The sequence below is a fragment of the Solea solea genome, chromosome 20, assembly GCF_958295425.1.
Source record: "Solea solea chromosome 20, fSolSol10.1, whole genome shotgun sequence".
In the NCBI taxonomy this organism is placed as follows: Eukaryota; Metazoa; Chordata; class Actinopteri; order Pleuronectiformes; family Soleidae; genus Solea; species Solea solea.
In genome coordinates this window covers 5014980-5032465 of record NC_081153.1, presented here as the reverse complement: position 1 = coordinate 5032465, position 17486 = coordinate 5014980, and the positions used below count along the sequence as shown (strand labels likewise).

Sequence of the window (17486 nt, the reverse complement as noted above, 5' to 3'; positions counted from 1 at the left end):
ATAAATAAATGAATCCTTTGTCAGTCCCGCACGGGAAATTCCTTCTCTGCATTAAGCCATTCAACCCATGAGCATGCAGCCACTGAGCAGAGCCCATGTACCTTGCTCCGGGGGATTCCCCAGCCCTTTTTATGACCTGGTGATGACCCTTTGGTTACAAGCCAACTTCCCCTTTACTTGGCCGTGCGCTGCCAGAAATACAGGGACCAATTAGGCTCATCCCCAAGCCGTCATGTTATTGTGCTGTGAGGAGGAGGAAGTCCACGTACCCAGGGAGGACTCGCACACAGGGAGAACAGGGAGAACACACTGCCTACCTCAGTTGAAGCGGTGATTGTCTTGCTGTGAGGCAAACCCGAGTCTTGCAAGGTGGTAAGTCATTAACAGTGGCAGCTCTATTTCCCAAGCTCTTACTTCTGCCGTCTCTTCCTGGTCCTAGAGGGGAACAAAAAGAGCCACAACTACACAGGAAGGAGCACAAACTCTGGTTTTGTTTTCAACATGTCTTTATTATAAAACTAACCCATAGGGTGTCATACAAAAATACTTTGAAGTATCAAGGATGCATTGCAAACATACAGTGATTTTTCTTTGCGCCCTGAAAAAAAAACCGGAAGACGTGAAACCAAGCGAGGAGGAGGAGATCTCACAGTTAAATGTTGTCCGGGACAACTGCAGATTTCTTTACAATATACAACGATTATCCTCACGTGAGGAGCGACATCAGATCGCACGTGTGCCGCGTATAAATGCTGTTTGGCACTTTACGAGAACTTACATCTGATCACCAAACTGAGCTATGAAAAGTTCAGTGAGATGACCAAACGCGCTACAAGATAAACATTGTCCAAACCAAACAAACATAATCTCATGTAGGCAGTATCTCAAAATGAACGCAACTATCACAAAAAGTGCAAAAAAACATGGGAGAAACCAATTCTTTTCTTTTTCAAATATTGGTACATGAGTAATCTTGATGCAGCGTGAGAGTCCATTTCCTCAACACGCCTCACATCTCAAAAGGCAACATTTGTAACAAAGGTTCCTCAAAGAAACCCGACAAACGGAGACCTTAGCTGGAATGACAAAAATCATCATAAGAAAGCAAACCCCAAGAAGCAAGGATGACACAGCAGGCCGTGGGGCTGACACATACAACACTTGGCCCCCAGTTTCTCGTTCACAATTATAAACTTGGCTGTGAACAAACAGCAAGACTCTATCAGTCTGAGTGTCTTGGAAGGAACAGCTCCATCCAGAAATGAATACACCTCCACGTCTGCGACCTGAAGACCATCAGGAGGAGGAGGTGCAGCGGAAGATCAGCATGTGTGATGTAGCGATGCAGACAGCCTGAAAGACCAGGCAAGCGTCCTCCTGTCCAACTCTATGGTCCTGACTTTACTTCTCCAGCCAACACATCTCTGAGTTTGGGGACTTTCTGTTCCTCTAAACGCTTAACGCTCTTCAAAATACACAGTCCCTGAGAATAGGGACCAGAAGTTTCACACTTCCTGTAAAGGCTTCAGCAGACTGGAAGCATGCGGCCAGCGCCGTTGTACTCCTCCTCGGTCTGGACAGAACAAAAACACAACAACGTCAGGTCACTTCTTAGAAGCTTGGCAGAGAATTTAAAGTCACTTTCTTGAAAAACTCGGTTGAGACACCTACCTCAGTGTACACCGGAGGCGGAGGGAAGGTGAAGGACGGCGAGTTCATGAAGATCGGACTCTCATCTCCGTCAAAGTCATCCAGCAGTGGCGTGAGGGGCTGTTCCAGGCGGCAGTCGTGAGTTATGTCGGTGTAGCTCGGCGGGTCTGAGGGCAACCTGAGGGACACCCAGCTCTGAGAGGCGTTACTGACCGAACCCTCCTGGCTGCTAATGCTGTTGCAGCGGCTGCCAAGACCCGACGTCCCGATGACCAGCGGCAGCTCCAGGATCAGCTTCTCGCTTCCAGGGATGTGAACATAAATCTGCAAGAAGATGACGTCACATGTTTAGCAACTAATGTTCATTTCTAAGCGTACATCTCCAAGTGCGTGCAGGACCAAAAGGCTTACCATCAGCGCATACTCCACACGGATGATGTTGCAGCTCAGCATTGATGGTTTAATCTTAGGCACCCGGATGGTCTTTCCCTGCCAGGCATCACACATGCCAGAGATGATGTGGTTCCCGCGCACAGCCGACAGCTTCTGGCGGGAGACCTTGGTGCGGCCGTTGGCCTGGTAGATGTGCTTGGCGATGATGGCGGCCTTGGGCACCACGATGCGGGAGCAGGTGTTCTCGAACTTTGCGTTGATGCAGATGTCTTCGCCTTCACAGAAGCCGCGGCGGTCAATTTTCGCGTTCAGCGACACCTGGCCATCGGGGATGAACATGATGTTGACCTTCTTCTCCTTTGCGCCACCTGTGGGAGACTAAGACGACAAAAGGAGGTGGAAACATTAGACATTTGTAGACACAAAATAACCTGAGCACTAGTGTAACAAAGCAGAGAAATAGAAAGTTGTTTTTGTGTTGATGGACTCACCAGCAGGTCTGGGGTGTTGACATCCAGAGGCTCCTCCACCTCAAAGGGCTTCTTACACTCCAGTGAGGGCTGGTCTGCTCTTTCTAACAGGGCCTTCACAAAATACTGGACATACCCAAACTTCCCTTTGTAAGATGACACCAACCTGTGAGGACACGTGAGACACGGCTTTAATCACACACAGTCCTTCAAGAATCAACTCTGCATCTATCGTTAATGATATTATCTGAAATAGAGTATGCTGCTGCTGCTGCTGCTTCACGTACCCACTGCTCGGAAGATCAATTCCAAAGGCATAATCGTATTTGTTGCCAGGCCTCAAGAGCACAGATCCATCGGAATCTGAACAGAAGGAAAACAAAGTCCTTTCATTAATCCTCAGTGACACCATGATTCCCAGTTCAAGTTACCTTGACTACCGTTTCTAGAGTAGCTGGCTAACACTGGCAGCTGTTCCCCACAAAGTTTGCTCAAACAAAGCTGATTACAAGACAAGTGAGTGCAGTCAGCGTAGAACAGTTTACAGTGTTGATAGTCATTTAAATGTTGCTGACTGAGTTTCATTTTGGTTACCCTGGATCAAGTTGCATACTGACTAAGTATCAATGACCTGACTTGGGCACAAAACATGCAAATATAATCACATACACCTCTACTGACAATATCACAGATACATGACACTGGCTTCACATTCATGAAAGAAACATGTTGTTTTACAGAACCTTTCTAAGGGGTTCGGATTAAGGATCCTTTACTTTACGTCATTATATCTCTCTTTAAGTTACCTCCCTTTTAAACGTTTAGATTCTGATGTGAGTTTTATATATGGCAGGTTGTACTCAATTCCCTTGTGAGTCGCTTTGGATAAAAGCGTCTGCTAAATGACATGTAATGTAATGTAATATCTGAAAATGTCTCGTTTCTGTAACTATCTATGCTGCTATCTTGACCAGCACTACCCGGAAGAAGAGATCGTGTGTCTCAATGGGACACTCCCTGGCTAAATGAAGCATAAATGTGCTTAACAATACAAAAACAATGAAAACTACATATAAAAGGTATAAGAAAACATTAAGATAAAGAGGTGGCAGTTAGTGTTGAGGTGCAGCAGTGATAATAATGGCAGGTTTGATGATCTGATGTCGCAGACTTGCACTCTTCTCATTCTTACGCGACATTCCCCGCAGCAGAGTGATAACCACACCGCAGATAACGTAACCAGTTCCCGTGAAGGCTTCGAAAGTGCGTACCTGTCGGTTGATCGTCCAGCCGCAGGACCTCTTCGTGGCGCAGGTACTCGGCCTCCTGTTTGCACCGCTGTTTGCCTTTCGCGTAGTCCACTTTAGCGCAGCCGCGAGCCTGGACCTTCACTGCGGACACGCGCGTCACTTCGTTCACTTCCACTTCGATGTGGCCACACACTCGCTCCCCGCCGCAGTAGAATGTCTTACTGGGGTCCAGGAAAGTGATTCTGAAGGTTCTGAGCCTCTTCGCCATAGCCACCATGACTGCAGCTGAGAGACGTGGAAGACTTGTGTGAGAAATAATTCACGATAATGTGGTTAATGTACCGTTACTGACGACGTTCTCCTCCGAACTGAGTTGTAAACAAAGGCGGAGCGTTGGTTTTTATATGACGAGCCTTACTTGGGCACGAGCAGCCAGGATGAACAGCGTGGCTCAGCGCGTGGACACGGCGCTCATTGGCTGAAAACCTTTGTTTGTGTCGGGCCCGACCAATCAGCGGCGAGAGTCGACGCGTGGACACCGCATGTCCTCGAGACTACGGGACGTGCTGGGCAAATGCACAGGAAGTTGAAGGCGCGGACGAAGACAGTAGGGACAGGAGAACATGAGTAGTAAACAGACAGAGGGAGGGGTTGTGGACATGAACACCCGGTCTGACTAATGTGAAACTCCTTTGGCCTACTTATAACACACACACACACATATATATATACACGTTTACGCAGCTTCACAGAAAACCCCTGCGCTTTACTGTTCTATTGATAGACCATCATAGAATATTACGACGTTGGCGTTGTTTAAACAGAGGTTCATATATACTCCCGTGTGTCCCCTGTACAAGAGTCTCTGTGGAGTCTTTTCTCCCTCCTTGTGAAGAATAGAGGGCGGGACTTAATGTACAGACTGTATCCTTTCGAGGAAACGTATACTGCTACCCAGAACTTCTGGGAACGTTTCCTTTTGGTTGCGGGAACGTTCCCTGAAGGTTCCCCCTCCCTTAGGTTCTCCTGAGGTTGACACAGAAGGTTTTCCTAACGTTAGTATTTGTTTGCTGTTACCAGTACTTTACTTTGTCACAACCTTCATACAACCTTTAGAGAACGTTCTCTAAAGGTTCCCAGATTGTTCCCATTCCTGGGTTTTATGTCACAACCTTCATACAACCTTTAGAGAACATTCTCTAAAGGTTCCCAGATTGTTTCTATTCCTGGGTTCTATACCACAACCTTCATACAACCTTTAGAGAATGTTATCTGAAGGTTCCCGTAACATTACTTTGTCACAACCTTTAGAGAACGCTCTCTAAAGGTTCCTCATATCATTACTTTGTCACAACCTTCATACAACCTTAGAGAATGTTTTCTAATCCTAACAGGAGAACGTCTCACGTTATGCTCCTACTACCCTCAGGGAATGTTCTCTAAACATTCGTTATTTGTTCTTTGAACGTTGTAAAATTGACTTGAGTTAAATACGTAAATACCAGTGGTGGAAAGATTACCGAAATATTCTATTCAAGTAAAAGTACCACTGATAAGTTTTGATAAGTTTACTTAAGTACAAGTAAAAGTACTGTTCTAAAGATGTCCTCAAGTTGAAATAAAAAAAGTAGCTTGTACAGTAAAAGTTACGTTTTTAAATGTTTTATTAAAAGTGCTGACAAAATAAAATACGAAAACACATAAAGTATCAAATGGGTCAAAGGTCACAAACTTTCACCTGTCCCCATCATTCACCTAAAGAAAATCTTTACATCCATGTTGACTTCAGAGCTCACGAGGCGCCATTCACTCCTGTCCTTGAAAAGCAGCTGTTGACAAAACAATAAGAACCATATGGCAGGCTGCTGATGTTGAAAGTAAACATTTACTGTATATACAAAACCATCCTCTGACATTTGCATAGAGTCACATGAACGGCACAGTTCGCTGTTGTTGCCTCAACGATGGAAAATATTCTGGTCAAGCTCCCCTCTGCAAACTTTCCCCTATTTGTTAGATCATGCCAGTGTACTGCCAGAGGAATTTCCATCATAACAAACTGTGAAGTGTTTGTGGTTCACTCGCCAAACAACTTCTAATGCTGTTGTCGGTGCCTTGTTTCAGAACCCATAATTTAACCGTGTCCCATGATTGTCCATACTTGTCCATCTTGGGGGAGAAAAAAAGAAGGAAAGGAGGTTTTGTTCAGAGTTGTCATTACTCACTCCTTCTTACCCGTGATTGTGTAATGCTGCTGCAATCTTTGGTAAGCAGGTGCTATTAAGTGTCTACAGTTAAGTCAGTCTCACAGGTAATTGAGCTGCAGGTGTGACTTGATCTGCAGTGGGTGCACAAGTTTAACTCATTTCACTTTATATGGAGAAATGACAATGAGAGGTAGGTTTTGTCGCCTTCAGCTTTAAGGTTATTTGCATGTTTGCAGACACAGTAAGCATGTGAAGAAAAAGAAATGAGGGCATAACATGAGACCTGAACTCAACAGGTTGCTTATTCTGCCAGTGAGTGGAAACACACTGCCCCCTAGTGGACAAGATAGTTACAACTTAGATGGGATGCATTTAACAGGGAAGGACGTGGAAAACAAAACAATTGTGGGGGTAAACTAACCCCATTAATTTCTGTTTAAGTACTTTTGTTTCCATTGTTTATTTTTAAATTAGTGCAATTGTATGCATTGCCTTGTCATTGAGTTTTATTTCAAATCATTATTTTCATGTGGCAGAAATAAGTGTACAAATGTAAATCACCTAATTGTTTGAGCCAGGTCAGCAAAAGTAAACATCTTCTGAATTGCAGGCTACATAGATTCTCCTGGCTACATTTTTCATAATGTAAGCCCTTTAAGACAAACAGTAAACTTTCTCATTTAGTGACCTGAGCCCCTTCAGGTACACACAGAAGTGACAGAAGAAGGCTTACTCTCATAGCTCTGGATATGAATTAAAGCCACAGTCAAAGGATCACGTCAACAATTTCACTCCGTGCCAAGTCAGATCATGAGCCTGCAATGTCTTCATGTATCACAGGTTTTCAACTACAACCAGAGCTATCAATAGTAAATCAAGTTCCTCTAGCACTTTTCAGGACACCAAGTTAAGACTGTTAAAGCAATGGGGATGCCAGTTGGAACAGGTGGGTCTTGAGTGATATGAAGGTCTTTAACGAGTCAGAGTTCCTGATGTGTTGTGGAAGGGACTTCCAGGGGGTAGGGGGCAGCTGCAGCAAAGGCTCAGTCCCCAAAGTTCTGCAAGTCCACCTCCGGTCTACCCAGTTACCAAATGGTACAGAACTGCCAACAAGGCCTTCACATATTTGTTCTTAATTAGGACAGAGTCAAAGTGAGGACAGCAATGATATTTATTTGATATTAAGTTCAGTTGAACACAGGATGAGACTGGATGTAATGCAGCTGCTGCATCAAGTCATTTTAGACGTTGCTTCCATTTCGGGTGGAGTGACAGTAACTCTGTAGACACGTCCCAACAGCTGCTCCACTCTGCTAGTGCTGGAAATGGAAGTAGGTGAAAGGTTACACAACAATAACATCCAATGTTTGATCCAACATGATACACATGGTTTATATTTAGGAGGGAACCATCACATTTAGCAGTAGAGCAGAGATGGGGACATGTTCCCAGCAGGACTACTCAGCAGGATGCTGAGAAGCCCACTGGGATGGTTTTTGATTTCTGGTCAATTCCACAGCATGTCAGGAACAGTGAGTCCTGAAAGCCTTGGTATATGACCAATACGACAAACATTTTTACCTCTACCACACAAAAAGTTAAAAATACACACCTTACAGTGGAAGATCCCCCTCATGGCTCCATTGTTACCTGAAACAAACAACCTGTCAAATTCAAACTCCCATTTTTATAGTCACTTTAAACTGTTGGAACAAAACATTGTACTATTTAGATTCTAACAGTGGTTAATATGGATGATTCTGTCCTTTTAAAAAGCTGATCCATCATTCAGTAACAGTTACAACAGGCACCATAAATGTCTGTGGCCTCTCAAAAAGACCGACACCAATACAAACTGCTGAATAATAAAAAAATGTCCTGCAGTAATATCCCACTATGCTCATAGCAGGTGAACACGTGGATAAAGCGACTACAGATTTCCTCTGTGAGGCATTTCCAACGACATGACCCTACAGTTAAAGGTCCGTCGGGATAGACCTCAGCTTTCACTCAAATCATTTCTACCTACTGTTGACTCTCACTCACCTTTGCTTCTCAGGTCTGGGATCAGAAGACCATCATCTGCTGTGGCTCACACCTGGAGAATCAAACAGGAGAGTAAGCATCAGTACAAAGACGTGAACAGTATTTTAGAGCGACACCAAAGACAGGTCTGGTTTCTTGCATTTAACGCCATAAAAACCCTAGTTGGCAAAATCTGTGCTAAGGGTCATTGTTTATCCATTTGCCATTTGACACAAAGACAGAAGCAGGCTGTGGTGGATGCCTTTGAAGGAAGAAACAGTTTGGTGCAGGCAATTCACCATGTACAGACTGACACAGAAATGTTTCAACAAATATACCAGGACTCCAAACACAGACGGCATGGAGACCAACGATGCCAGCTGTTGATTTTGTCTCGCACTGGTTTATGAACAAACCAGCTCACCGGGCAGCTGGCTGCAGATACCACACAGTGCTGTTAACCCTGATCACAGGCAGTCACTTCAAAAAAGACACTTACCGATGTCACAAGCAAGTGCATCTCCTCTTTTCTGCCATCGAGGGGTTTGTGGGAGACAAACCTGGACTCTGCAACAAATTACACACAAGCATACATCAAAACAAAGCATGGGACAAACTGACATTGTTAGGTCAATGCAGTTTATAAAACATAGCAAAATTAATCTATACATTCAATATTTTTGGACATGAGACCCCTACACATTTTAGATGTAATGTCTCAACTGTCCACTCAGGACAGTTGAACTTGCTTCTGTCCTCCATTTATACAATATATTGTACATATTATTTTCTGATGGTCAAAATGACTCAGCGCCCTCCGCTGGATCATGTAGTAATTACTTTGAAGAGTTTTTTTAGGCCATGTATTTTAAGCTCCAATGAGTTTTTACAGTTTGTTTGAACTGCGTCCTCTTTTTTGAAATTCAGAAAGCTGTCTGGATTTAAAGTACAGCTGATCACATGTCCTGCAGTAATATCCCACTATGCTCATAGCAGTGGACACGTGGGTAAAGCACAACTACAGATTCCCTCTGTGAGGCATTTCCAACGACATGGCCCTACAGTTAAAGGTCTGTCGGGATAGACCTCACGTCATTTCCACCTAATGTGCTCCCCCCACTCACCTTTGCTTCACAAGCCCTGCTCAGGTCTGGGCACACGAGGCCATCATCTGCTGTAGCTCACACCTGGAGAACCAAAAACCCAGTCTAAATGTCAGCTTTCATGATGAATAAAAAAAACTCAGCTCTGCACTTCTGTGAATCAATACTCGTGGAGTTTCATTAAATACAAAAATAAATTTCTAACATGAATGTGTTTCAACAAATATACCAGGACTCCAAACACAGACGGCATGGAGACCAACGATGCCAGCTGTTGATTTTGTCTCGCACTGGCTTATGAACAAACCAGCTCACCGAGCAGCTGGCTGCAGATACCACACAGTGCTGTTGCCCATTTAAAAACTTCCTTCAGAGTCATATGTACACAACTATAGGAGGCCTCTGCACTTACATCATGTTGCTGCATCAACGCAGGAGGCCAGAGCTGTGAGGACACCTGCAGGGGGGAAGAGGAGGGATGGAGGTGAGGGTGTGTTTGCAGCACCAACATATTCAGTGTCAAAAGCAGCTCATGCGTCGTTCAGAAAGGCAGTTGTCACTCACACATCAGAGCAGTTGAACATATTTTGCCAATCATCATAAACACTTCCAACAGCAGAGTCACTCTGTAATATAGCTTACCCATCTCGTGGCTCTCATGTCCTGCCCCATCACCTGAAGAATGACAAGGTAAACGAGTTTTATTCACTGCTAGTGAAAAATACAAGTGCATGTCACTTGAAAAAGTGAAGAAGCTGTAAATTCCCATAAGTAACACTGCTGTAGATAAAACAGCAGTGGGTTGCAAGAGAATAATTGCTCTAGGCACTGTAAGCCCTCAACAGCCCACCTGACAGGACCAGAGCACATACTGTGCCAAATACAGTATTGATATTGGTTAAAGGTTAAACAACCAAAGATACATGTTAATCTTTACTTTTAAGATTTGATGTTTATTCTTTAATACCAGCCATATTACAACAACCAGATACTAACCTCACATTCCTGAGTGTAACCACACATGCTTGGAAAATTACTCCATCACACTTAGCATCACTGTGGCCACCTGCAAATAAATGAATCAATTTAAAAAAAAAAAAAAAAAAGAAGAGGAAAAAAGACATTTCCATCTTGAATCAAACTTTATTTTAATGGCTAACAGAAGGTAAATGTACCAGGTCTCATTGTCACCATTCAGCAACCGACAATGCAGAGGTGAAAGCAAAACCAGACTTTCTATAGCCACAGTTGTCCTGGGACCAGCCCACTGCACAGGATGATCCCACTGATTGATCTGTACACTGTGGCACTGGTGTAGGACACACTGGTATAGAATGATTAATCTATTAACATGCACAACTAGCAATATAAACATCTACTTACATTGTTAGTGACTTTCTTAAAAATAAATAAATATCCTCAGTTTCACCTTGTTTTACTTTTAATTTAGTATATTTTTTTACGATTGCTGAAACGGAAACAACTTCCCACTAACAAAAATGGGAATCCAGTATGATACTAGCAACAGATCACAACTTCTTCAGTCTTGTTCAGAACTTGGAGAATTCTCTTCACACAGTTGTTCAAAGTCCAGTTATTAAGTCTCTGAATTAAAGCTGTGAGGATTTCCCTTCCCTCCCCCATTTAAGAGTTGCAGCGCTCTGTTTTACTTTGAAAACCGGATGTCGACATCCATACAAATTTGCTTGATTCATTGGTTCGCAGGCTTTGTACCGTAAGAGACTTTGTAAGGAGGGCGTTAAAATTCACCGTCAGGTAGTTACTTATGTTACACAAATCTATTCTGAATATGTAAAACAGTACAGTAACGAATAAGGTACTACTGGTGTATAACGTTCAGGTACAGTGTTGTTAACATTTAAAGCATATTTCACATAAGCTACTGTAAAGGAGTGTTTTTTTATGTTGACAAATACACATATTGCCGAGTTAGGAAACGTGGAAACTAAAGAGGCCCGTATCCCACGTCTGCTAGGTAGCACGCCAGCTAGCACCTAGCTCGCACAACGTGCCGCCCTGCGTGTGACGACCACGTCAAATAAAACCACACGCAACTGTATGCGCATTTGATAATAATCTGCGTTCTCTTCAGTGGATGTTTTGAAGGTATGGAGAATTAATGTATTACTTACGCTTATCCGCGGCACCCTGACTCGCACCATGATCGGAAGGAAGACAGGCGAGAGAGAGACTGTCCGAAACTGTTGCTAACCCATTTATAGGCTGCGTTACGCCAATCAAAGCTGCTTTGTGGCAACCGCTAATGCGTTCAAGGCAGCTCGGAAATCCTAAAATCCTAAAACTCGCGGACGGTGGGCCACCAATCTATTTCATGCAGCCCTCAACTTACTGTCTGTTTTTTTTATTTACTGACTAATTTTGCATCACAAATACATTTATCATTATATACTTTTCCATATCAAAACAATCACTTTTATTTTGACATTCTATTAAAGATCACACCGAAAACCATTGTTGTGATATAATTATGGAACGTTGTGATATGATTTTAAGCTAATTTCATCCACTCTGATTGAACTGTCGTTTTTTTCCCCTCAAAAAGTTTCTTCCACTGCACTCGCCCCCTCCTGACCAGACAAGATCCCGAGTGGCCCCAAGGTCATTTGACTTTGAGACCCCTGCTTTGAGCAAAAGATTTTAAAGTTTGAACGCTTTCTGCAAGGGATATTGTGTTTAAGGACACATTTTCGTCCACTGTGACTGTGGTTACAGGTTGCAATCATTTTCATGACATTAATGGATATTAGACAGTATTCAGCAGACAAGATAGTAATTGGCCTCATTCCAGATCTATGGTCCCGTGATGATTTACATGAATAAAATACAATTTAAATACTTATTATATTTTGGTAGTTTTGTGACGATAGAAAACAATGATCAAATTCAAATAAATATGCCATAAGCCTGTTTTTCTGTCCTCACATAACTCCTAAAATGACACAATTTGAATGAGTCGTCAAACAAAACAGGACATTTTTAAGATCTTTTGAAATAAGGATGATCTGACCTCGCTGGCCTTGTTTTATTATGGGGATCAAGCACTGAAATGTTTGGGAATACCTGAATTAAATCAGCACAATGCTCTGGCAAGGAATTTGAGCATTTGCCTCCATAGATTAACTTATATAAAAAAACACTTACATCTTTAATATCCTTTGAATCACTGGATAAGTTAATATATATATATACACTAGTGAAGTCACAAATTAATGTGACTGAGGCACAACTGGCTAATAAATCAGGGATTAAAAATGAAATCAACTGACAACAGCATTTTAATTAAAACCTCTTTTACTTGCTTTGGGTAATGTCATACAAATGTTTTTCAGTACAAGTTCAGAATGCCAACACTCCACTGAAGAATGTTGACATGTGGAAAATATGAAGGAACAACATCAATGTACTACATCATTCAAATACAAAATAAAGACAAATGGATACTTGGCTTGAAGACATTTTGCTTACATTCTTTTCAACAACTAATTATTGCAACGTTTTGCATTGCGGATATTCTTAACAAAAGCCAAATTAATAAACTCCCGAAGGTCTCTGTAAAACACTAAAAATAAAAAGATAAAAAAGGTTGTTTTTTTTGTAAAAGGTGAAATTCAAAATCGCATTGACAGGACATTATCACACCTCATGAACCAGCTTTAACAATTAAACATAACTGTGCTAATTATAAAAAAAAAAATTGCTTCATGACATACATTTAAGTGTAACAAGTGTAAAGACAGCAGGGTTTTGTTAATGTTTAAAAAGGTCCCTTCACACAGTTATTCCCGAATGACAAGCTTTGCAGGAGCAGGTTGATTGAATTGACTAGTGGGCGGAGCACACTCGGATTTCCTTCAGAGTCCTGGACTGACACTCATCTAAATTATGAACACAACCTTTTCTCGGCACATCCAACACTACACTGAATGTGTAAGTTCAAGCTCAACAGTTCTGCAGTGACACCACATGTCCTTCAGGATCACTCCATACTGTCTGGGTCTGCCTGAGCCATGTAGGCATCCAGTTCTGCATCCAAGTGACCTTTGGTCTTTGACATGTAGGCATCCAGCTGGTTGTCCAATTGCTCACGGGTCACAACGGGCCGGCCGATACCTCGGCCCCGACCCCGACCACCTCGGCCGGCGAAACCACCTCGGCCGGCGAAACCACCACGCCCACGCAGTCCACCCCGACCTGTACGGACAAACAGCAGAGGTGACGATGACGATACAGCACTGATCAACTCTCAGCAACACAAGTGGTTTTGGTTAGGCCCCATTCATTGCATAAAAACAGTCCTAAGTAGGACTGTTCACACCTGGCATTTAAAATGCATCTGGGTCCTGTGACCTCCACCCAGTATTCAAATACACACAGACATGAAGATGGTTTGTGAGAACACAATGTCACCAAGTCTGACTGAACAGACGTATCAGTGTAGATTAATTAAGTCTAAATGAAAAAAGAAAAGAAAAAAAAAACAAAAAAAACTTTGCTGGCACTGACCCCTGGGTACTCCTCGTAGCGATCCTCGGGATAGAGCCCCTCCTCTGCCAGCAACTCCACCACGTTGCCTTCCTCCTCTACGCATAGCCAAGCGGCCAGCAGAGCCACGGCCTCGCATGGGGGAACCTGTAGGGACTCGTTTCCCTGTGAAACACAAAACTCAAGTTACCACCCGGTAATAAGAATGTAGCCCTGATGCAGCAAGAGCTCTCAGTTTGATTAGATGAGATCACTGTGTGGGGTAGTGGATATGTACCTCTTAGGGACAAGGCGCCCCTCATTAATCCTCCTCTAGCTCGTCCTCTGAGGTTTCCCCTGATCATCCCCCTCATCGCTCCTCTGCCACCGACGGGTCCTCCACGCATCAGAGCTCCGACCGGGCGACCCAGCCTGGCCTGGATGTTGCTCTTCCCCAGACGCTGCTTCAGACTCTAATGCAAGTTGTTCACAGATGCAGTTAGGACAAAGTAAGTGTGCACAACAAAAGGAGGGCAACACTGTCAAACAGCCATCCTGTACATGGAGGTGGGAGATGTTTAGGCCAGCAGTGCACCATCATCCAGCAGATGGCTGTGTTGCCCACACACTGTATACAAAAGCATAATCCAGACAAATTACTTCAGCTTTAAAAGCTGCATTGATCATTTTGTCCCTTCTCAAAAGCAAAGAATAGTATATTAATTATTAAATAAAGGGTCCTTTAGCAGTTTCACATCCTTCATGTAGAAATGCAACACTTACTCTGGACTGGTCATTAAAGAGATCATTTTAAATGCAGCATATGTGGTTTATTTTTTCATCTGCATTTTATTTTTCATTGCTAAAAACATGCTTCTGGCTCTGGTTACTGCAAATCCGCTCAGTCTGTCTTCAACTGGACGTGTCCGTTGCATTCATAGCGCACATGTAGTTGCAAAGAAAAGCACAACGGACGCATTAATTAGGTCGTCAGTTTCGGGTAAACGGATTTTGTAATCATATAGCACTACTGAGGAGTCTTGTCTTAAGCTAGGGTTTCAGCAGATGCCTGAGCAGCATTTGATTACCAACATCAAATTATAAAAAGACCTATAAATATTCACATTACCAGTCAAAAGGTCCACTGATTCAGCGGCGTCTTGACCGTTGATCTCACCTGCTTGTGGCTCAGAGCAGCTTGCACTGACGGCCTGTTCTCCATCTGCTGGGCCAGCCGACGATTGCGGGCACTGGCCAAATGCTGCTGTTGCATGGTGGCTCTTATGCTTACCGCAGTGGGCTGCTTGTTCTTCAGCATGTTAGTGAAGCTTTAGAGGTGGGAGGGGAAAAAAAGAGGGAGGACGTAAAAGAAGGGGACAAGGGATGCACAGGATGAGGAAGCAGGGTTCCACATCAAGTCGATTCTCATTTAACGGATACAGCCACACGCTTGGGTGGCGCCGTTGTCATGCCAGACTTATTCTCCACTTCATGGCACTCACTCTCTCAAATAACATTCCAGAAACATTTTTACTTGAATTTAGCAAGTGTTTTCAAATAAGCACAATAAGAAAGACAAACTGTAGATAGAAGGAAAGAATCTGCAAGGTGCAGAGAGGTCGAGCGAGAGACAGTAGCAGAGACAAGGTGCCAGAAGAGAAGCACAATTTGCCACTTACAGGCCTCCAGCTGACTGCCTGGGATGTCCTTGTACTGCAGCAGCAGAGGCCCTGGACGTGAGGAGTGCTTTGCCACCCAGCCACTTACAGTATGGACCGTGACTTGTCAGAGCTGATGGAGGGGGAGGGATGCTCTGTCACGTCCAATCTAGGACTGAGTAACCAGTGTCTTTTAGACATGAGCAAAGAGGAAAAAAGTGTAAAGATAGAACAGAAGATAAAGGAATGTGTGCTTTACTTGACTTGAGAGAGGCAGAAGGGTGCCCCATCTCCCTGGAGAAGCTGAGGCATTTTTTCTCCACTTTTAGTGAGTATACTTGATGTATACTGTTTACCAACAGGGAGCAGGAGTGCCAAGGCATTTGTGGGACAGTGGTCTTGTCTAGCATAGGCTTACCAAGGCTTACCAGGTATGACCACTACCCTCTTCCCTTGTTTCCATGTGTGCACTGCTCACACAAGATATTTCGCTCTTGTGAGGCTATTCTGCTCCATGTTGAAATCGCATTTAATTCTGCTGGTGCTGCATCGACAATCAATGACATGGTTGAGTAAGCAGTGCACACACTGAGGACAGCGAGAATAGCATCCATGTAGGGTCCAGTCCCCAACAGAAGCCTTCCGTAGTCAGTACCAGAACCTTCACAAGCCATGGCAGCCCTGGCATCTGGTGTCTAACTGTTGACAGGGTGCGTGGCGCCTCACCGTTCATTCAGGGACACTTTGGTGGTGCTTTTCAGGACAACCTTTTGAGAGGTGGCTGCATTCATTTTGACAAGACTTGGATTCTCCAGCTCCTAGGGAAAGATGGGACAGAAAAGAGAAGGTCATCTAGTTGTAATAAGGAGGAAAGAAGGCAGTTACAAAAATGCAATAATGTTGTCTCTACACTCTGCACAACAAGCGTGTAGCTACAAATGATATTAGGTCTTGTCTAGATTCTGTGGTATTGTTGCAATTCCCCATCATGGAAACTTGAGGGTAAACACAATCTCTTTCGTTACCATATTTGGCTTAATCCAGCTACTGTACTTATTTTAATTATGTCTCGTCAATGGTTATTTTTTAGCCACTACTGTAACCAAGGGTGAATCTGCCACTTCAAATAAGCCTCTTTGGGAATTTCCCATTTTCAGGATCAACAAATATGTGACGTTTGTCCAAGTCTGCCTTAAATAGATCATTGCAAATTAAACACTCCTTCAGCAAACACTAATGACGGTGGCGTCTTCACCAGCTGCCAGCTGCCTGTCTCTCCCCATCTCTGCTGTCTCCCCCCCCCCCCCACACACACACCTGAGTCTGGACAGACAGCACAGGTGTTTCCTTCTCACCATGTGTCACTGAGCCTTGAGGAGTAGTAGATGTTGTTTCACATTAATGTTGCAACCAAAACTTATTTTAACGATGAATGAATATTTTTTATTTTTTTTTGATTCATCGGTTTGTTGATTGAGCCATAAACCCTTTAAAAATTGTGAGTGTGTCTATTGTTCCCAAAACTCAAAAATATACCATGTCCCTTTAAACGGCCACAGAGCAAATGCATTGAGGAGCTAAGAAAACAGATAATACGAGGCTGAGGTCAAAGGCGATTATAAGAGAAACACTAAACTCGATTAGCAGACTAAATGGTGGTTAAGTTATTAATCCGATTAATCGTATAATTGTTGCATTGCTTCGTTCACTCTGGTTCAGTAGCACTTCGATTCGGTCCACTGTGAATAAAGCAAACACAATGAACTCTACGAGGAAAGTGAGCCACCCTCAATGGGTTTAATGTTTTACAGACAAAAACTCGGCCTTTCCTCAAAAATGTGATCTTAATCCCAACAAAGTGGGCACAATCCAACACTGTACACTAAAACTTGAGTCAGTGTCTACGGCTCAAATCAACCCTCTTCACTATATATTCTCCTACATGGCAAATGTTAGTGGAGATGTAACGTATTTGTGTTACTTACTGTGAAATGTTAGCGTCGGTCGACAGAAAAGCCAGCTGGCTAGTGCTAGTGCTAGCTTTTGAGCAGCTGTGTGAGCAGCACGGAGGCCGTGCACAGTGTCTAATATTCTTCGACTGAAACGGACACTAAGTTGTGTTCGCGACCGATCTAAACAGCCGGGGTGGACGGAGGGAAAACGCTAAAGACACGGTTTAACGACGCCTCTCCCTAAAATGGTGCTACCGCTGTCGTCCGTCCTGAAG

At 43.5% G+C, this 17486-nt stretch overlaps 2 protein-coding genes, 1 long non-coding RNA gene and 4 other non-coding genes across 7 annotated transcripts; all 7 read right to left on the bottom strand.

Moving 5' to 3' along the window:
* Positions 1 to 488: 488 nt before the first annotated feature.
* On the bottom strand, positions 489 to 4146 carry txnipa (thioredoxin interacting protein a). Its single transcript, XM_058619948.1, has 6 exons — positions 3785 to 4146; positions 2801 to 2876; positions 2535 to 2679; positions 2062 to 2421; positions 1672 to 1974; positions 489 to 1573 (listed from the first exon to the last, which is right to left on the bottom strand). Exons 1-6 carry the CDS (start codon positions 4038 to 4040, stop codon positions 1526 to 1528), a joined length of 1188 nt encoding a protein of 395 aa, XP_058475931.1. The 5' UTR covers positions 4041 to 4146; the 3' UTR covers positions 489 to 1525.
* Positions 4147 to 7123: 2977 nt separating this feature from the next.
* LOC131447958 (uncharacterized) lies at positions 7124 to 11383 on the bottom strand. Its single transcript, XR_009234107.1, has 9 exons — positions 11252 to 11383; positions 10095 to 10164; positions 9741 to 9773; positions 9511 to 9555; positions 9120 to 9182; positions 8495 to 8562; positions 8017 to 8068; positions 7583 to 7620; positions 7124 to 7289 (listed from the first exon to the last, which is right to left on the bottom strand). It is a non-coding gene; the product is annotated as an uncharacterized LOC131447958 (long non-coding RNA).
* On the bottom strand, positions 7842 to 7974 carry LOC131448018 (small nucleolar RNA SNORA18). Its single transcript, XR_009234148.1, has one exon. It is a non-coding gene; the product is annotated as a small nucleolar RNA SNORA18 (small nucleolar RNA).
* LOC131448011 (small nucleolar RNA SNORA8) lies at positions 8314 to 8451 on the bottom strand. Its single transcript, XR_009234141.1, has one exon. It is a non-coding gene; the product is annotated as a small nucleolar RNA SNORA8 (small nucleolar RNA).
* Positions 8954 to 9087, bottom strand: LOC131448017 (small nucleolar RNA SNORA18). The gene has a single exon (XR_009234147.1). It is a non-coding gene; the product is annotated as a small nucleolar RNA SNORA18 (small nucleolar RNA).
* LOC131448012 (small nucleolar RNA SNORA8) lies at positions 9306 to 9445 on the bottom strand. Its single transcript, XR_009234142.1, has one exon. It is a non-coding gene; the product is annotated as a small nucleolar RNA SNORA8 (small nucleolar RNA).
* A 1030-nt stretch (positions 11384 to 12413) lies between the features above and the next one.
* chtopa (chromatin target of PRMT1a) lies at positions 12414 to 17475 on the bottom strand. The gene is made up of 6 exons (XM_058619339.1): positions 17245 to 17475; positions 15986 to 16077; positions 14779 to 14929; positions 13900 to 14074; positions 13644 to 13787; positions 12414 to 13331 (listed from the first exon to the last, which is right to left on the bottom strand). The coding sequence occupies exons 2-6, from the start codon at positions 16048 to 16050 to the stop codon at positions 13117 to 13119; spliced, it is 750 nt and encodes a 249-aa protein (XP_058475322.1). The 5' UTR covers positions 16051 to 16077; positions 17245 to 17475; the 3' UTR covers positions 12414 to 13116.
* Positions 17476 to 17486: the final 11 nt, after the last annotated feature.

What these genes read in the sequence shown, in the direction of transcription:
- txnipa (XM_058619948.1), bottom strand. Translation starts at nt 4,040, where the DNA reads ATGGTGGCTATGGCGAAGAGGCTCAGAACCTTCAGAATCACTTTCCTG. An exon ending in ATTGATCTTCCGAGCAGTGG is followed by an intron (nt 2,680 to 2,800) that starts GTACGTGAAGCA and finishes GTGTCCTCACAG; the next exon opens with GTTGGTGTCATCTTACAAAG. An exon ending in TCAACACCCCAGACCTGCTG is followed by an intron (nt 2,422 to 2,534) that starts GTGAGTCCATCA and finishes TTGTCGTCTTAG; the next exon opens with TCTCCCACAGGTGGCGCAAA.
- chtopa (XM_058619339.1), bottom strand. Translation starts at nt 16,050, where the DNA reads ATGAATGCAGCCACCTCTCAAAAGGTTGTCCTGAAAAGCACCACCAAA. An exon ending in AAAGTGTCCCTGAATGAACG is followed by an intron (nt 14,930 to 15,985) that starts GTGAGGCGCCAC and finishes CCACCTCTAAAG; the next exon opens with CTTCACTAACATGCTGAAGA. An exon ending in GCTACGAGGAGTACCCAGGG is followed by an intron (nt 13,332 to 13,643) that starts GTCAGTGCCAGC and finishes TTGTCCGTACAG; the next exon opens with GTCGGGGTGGACTGCGTGGG.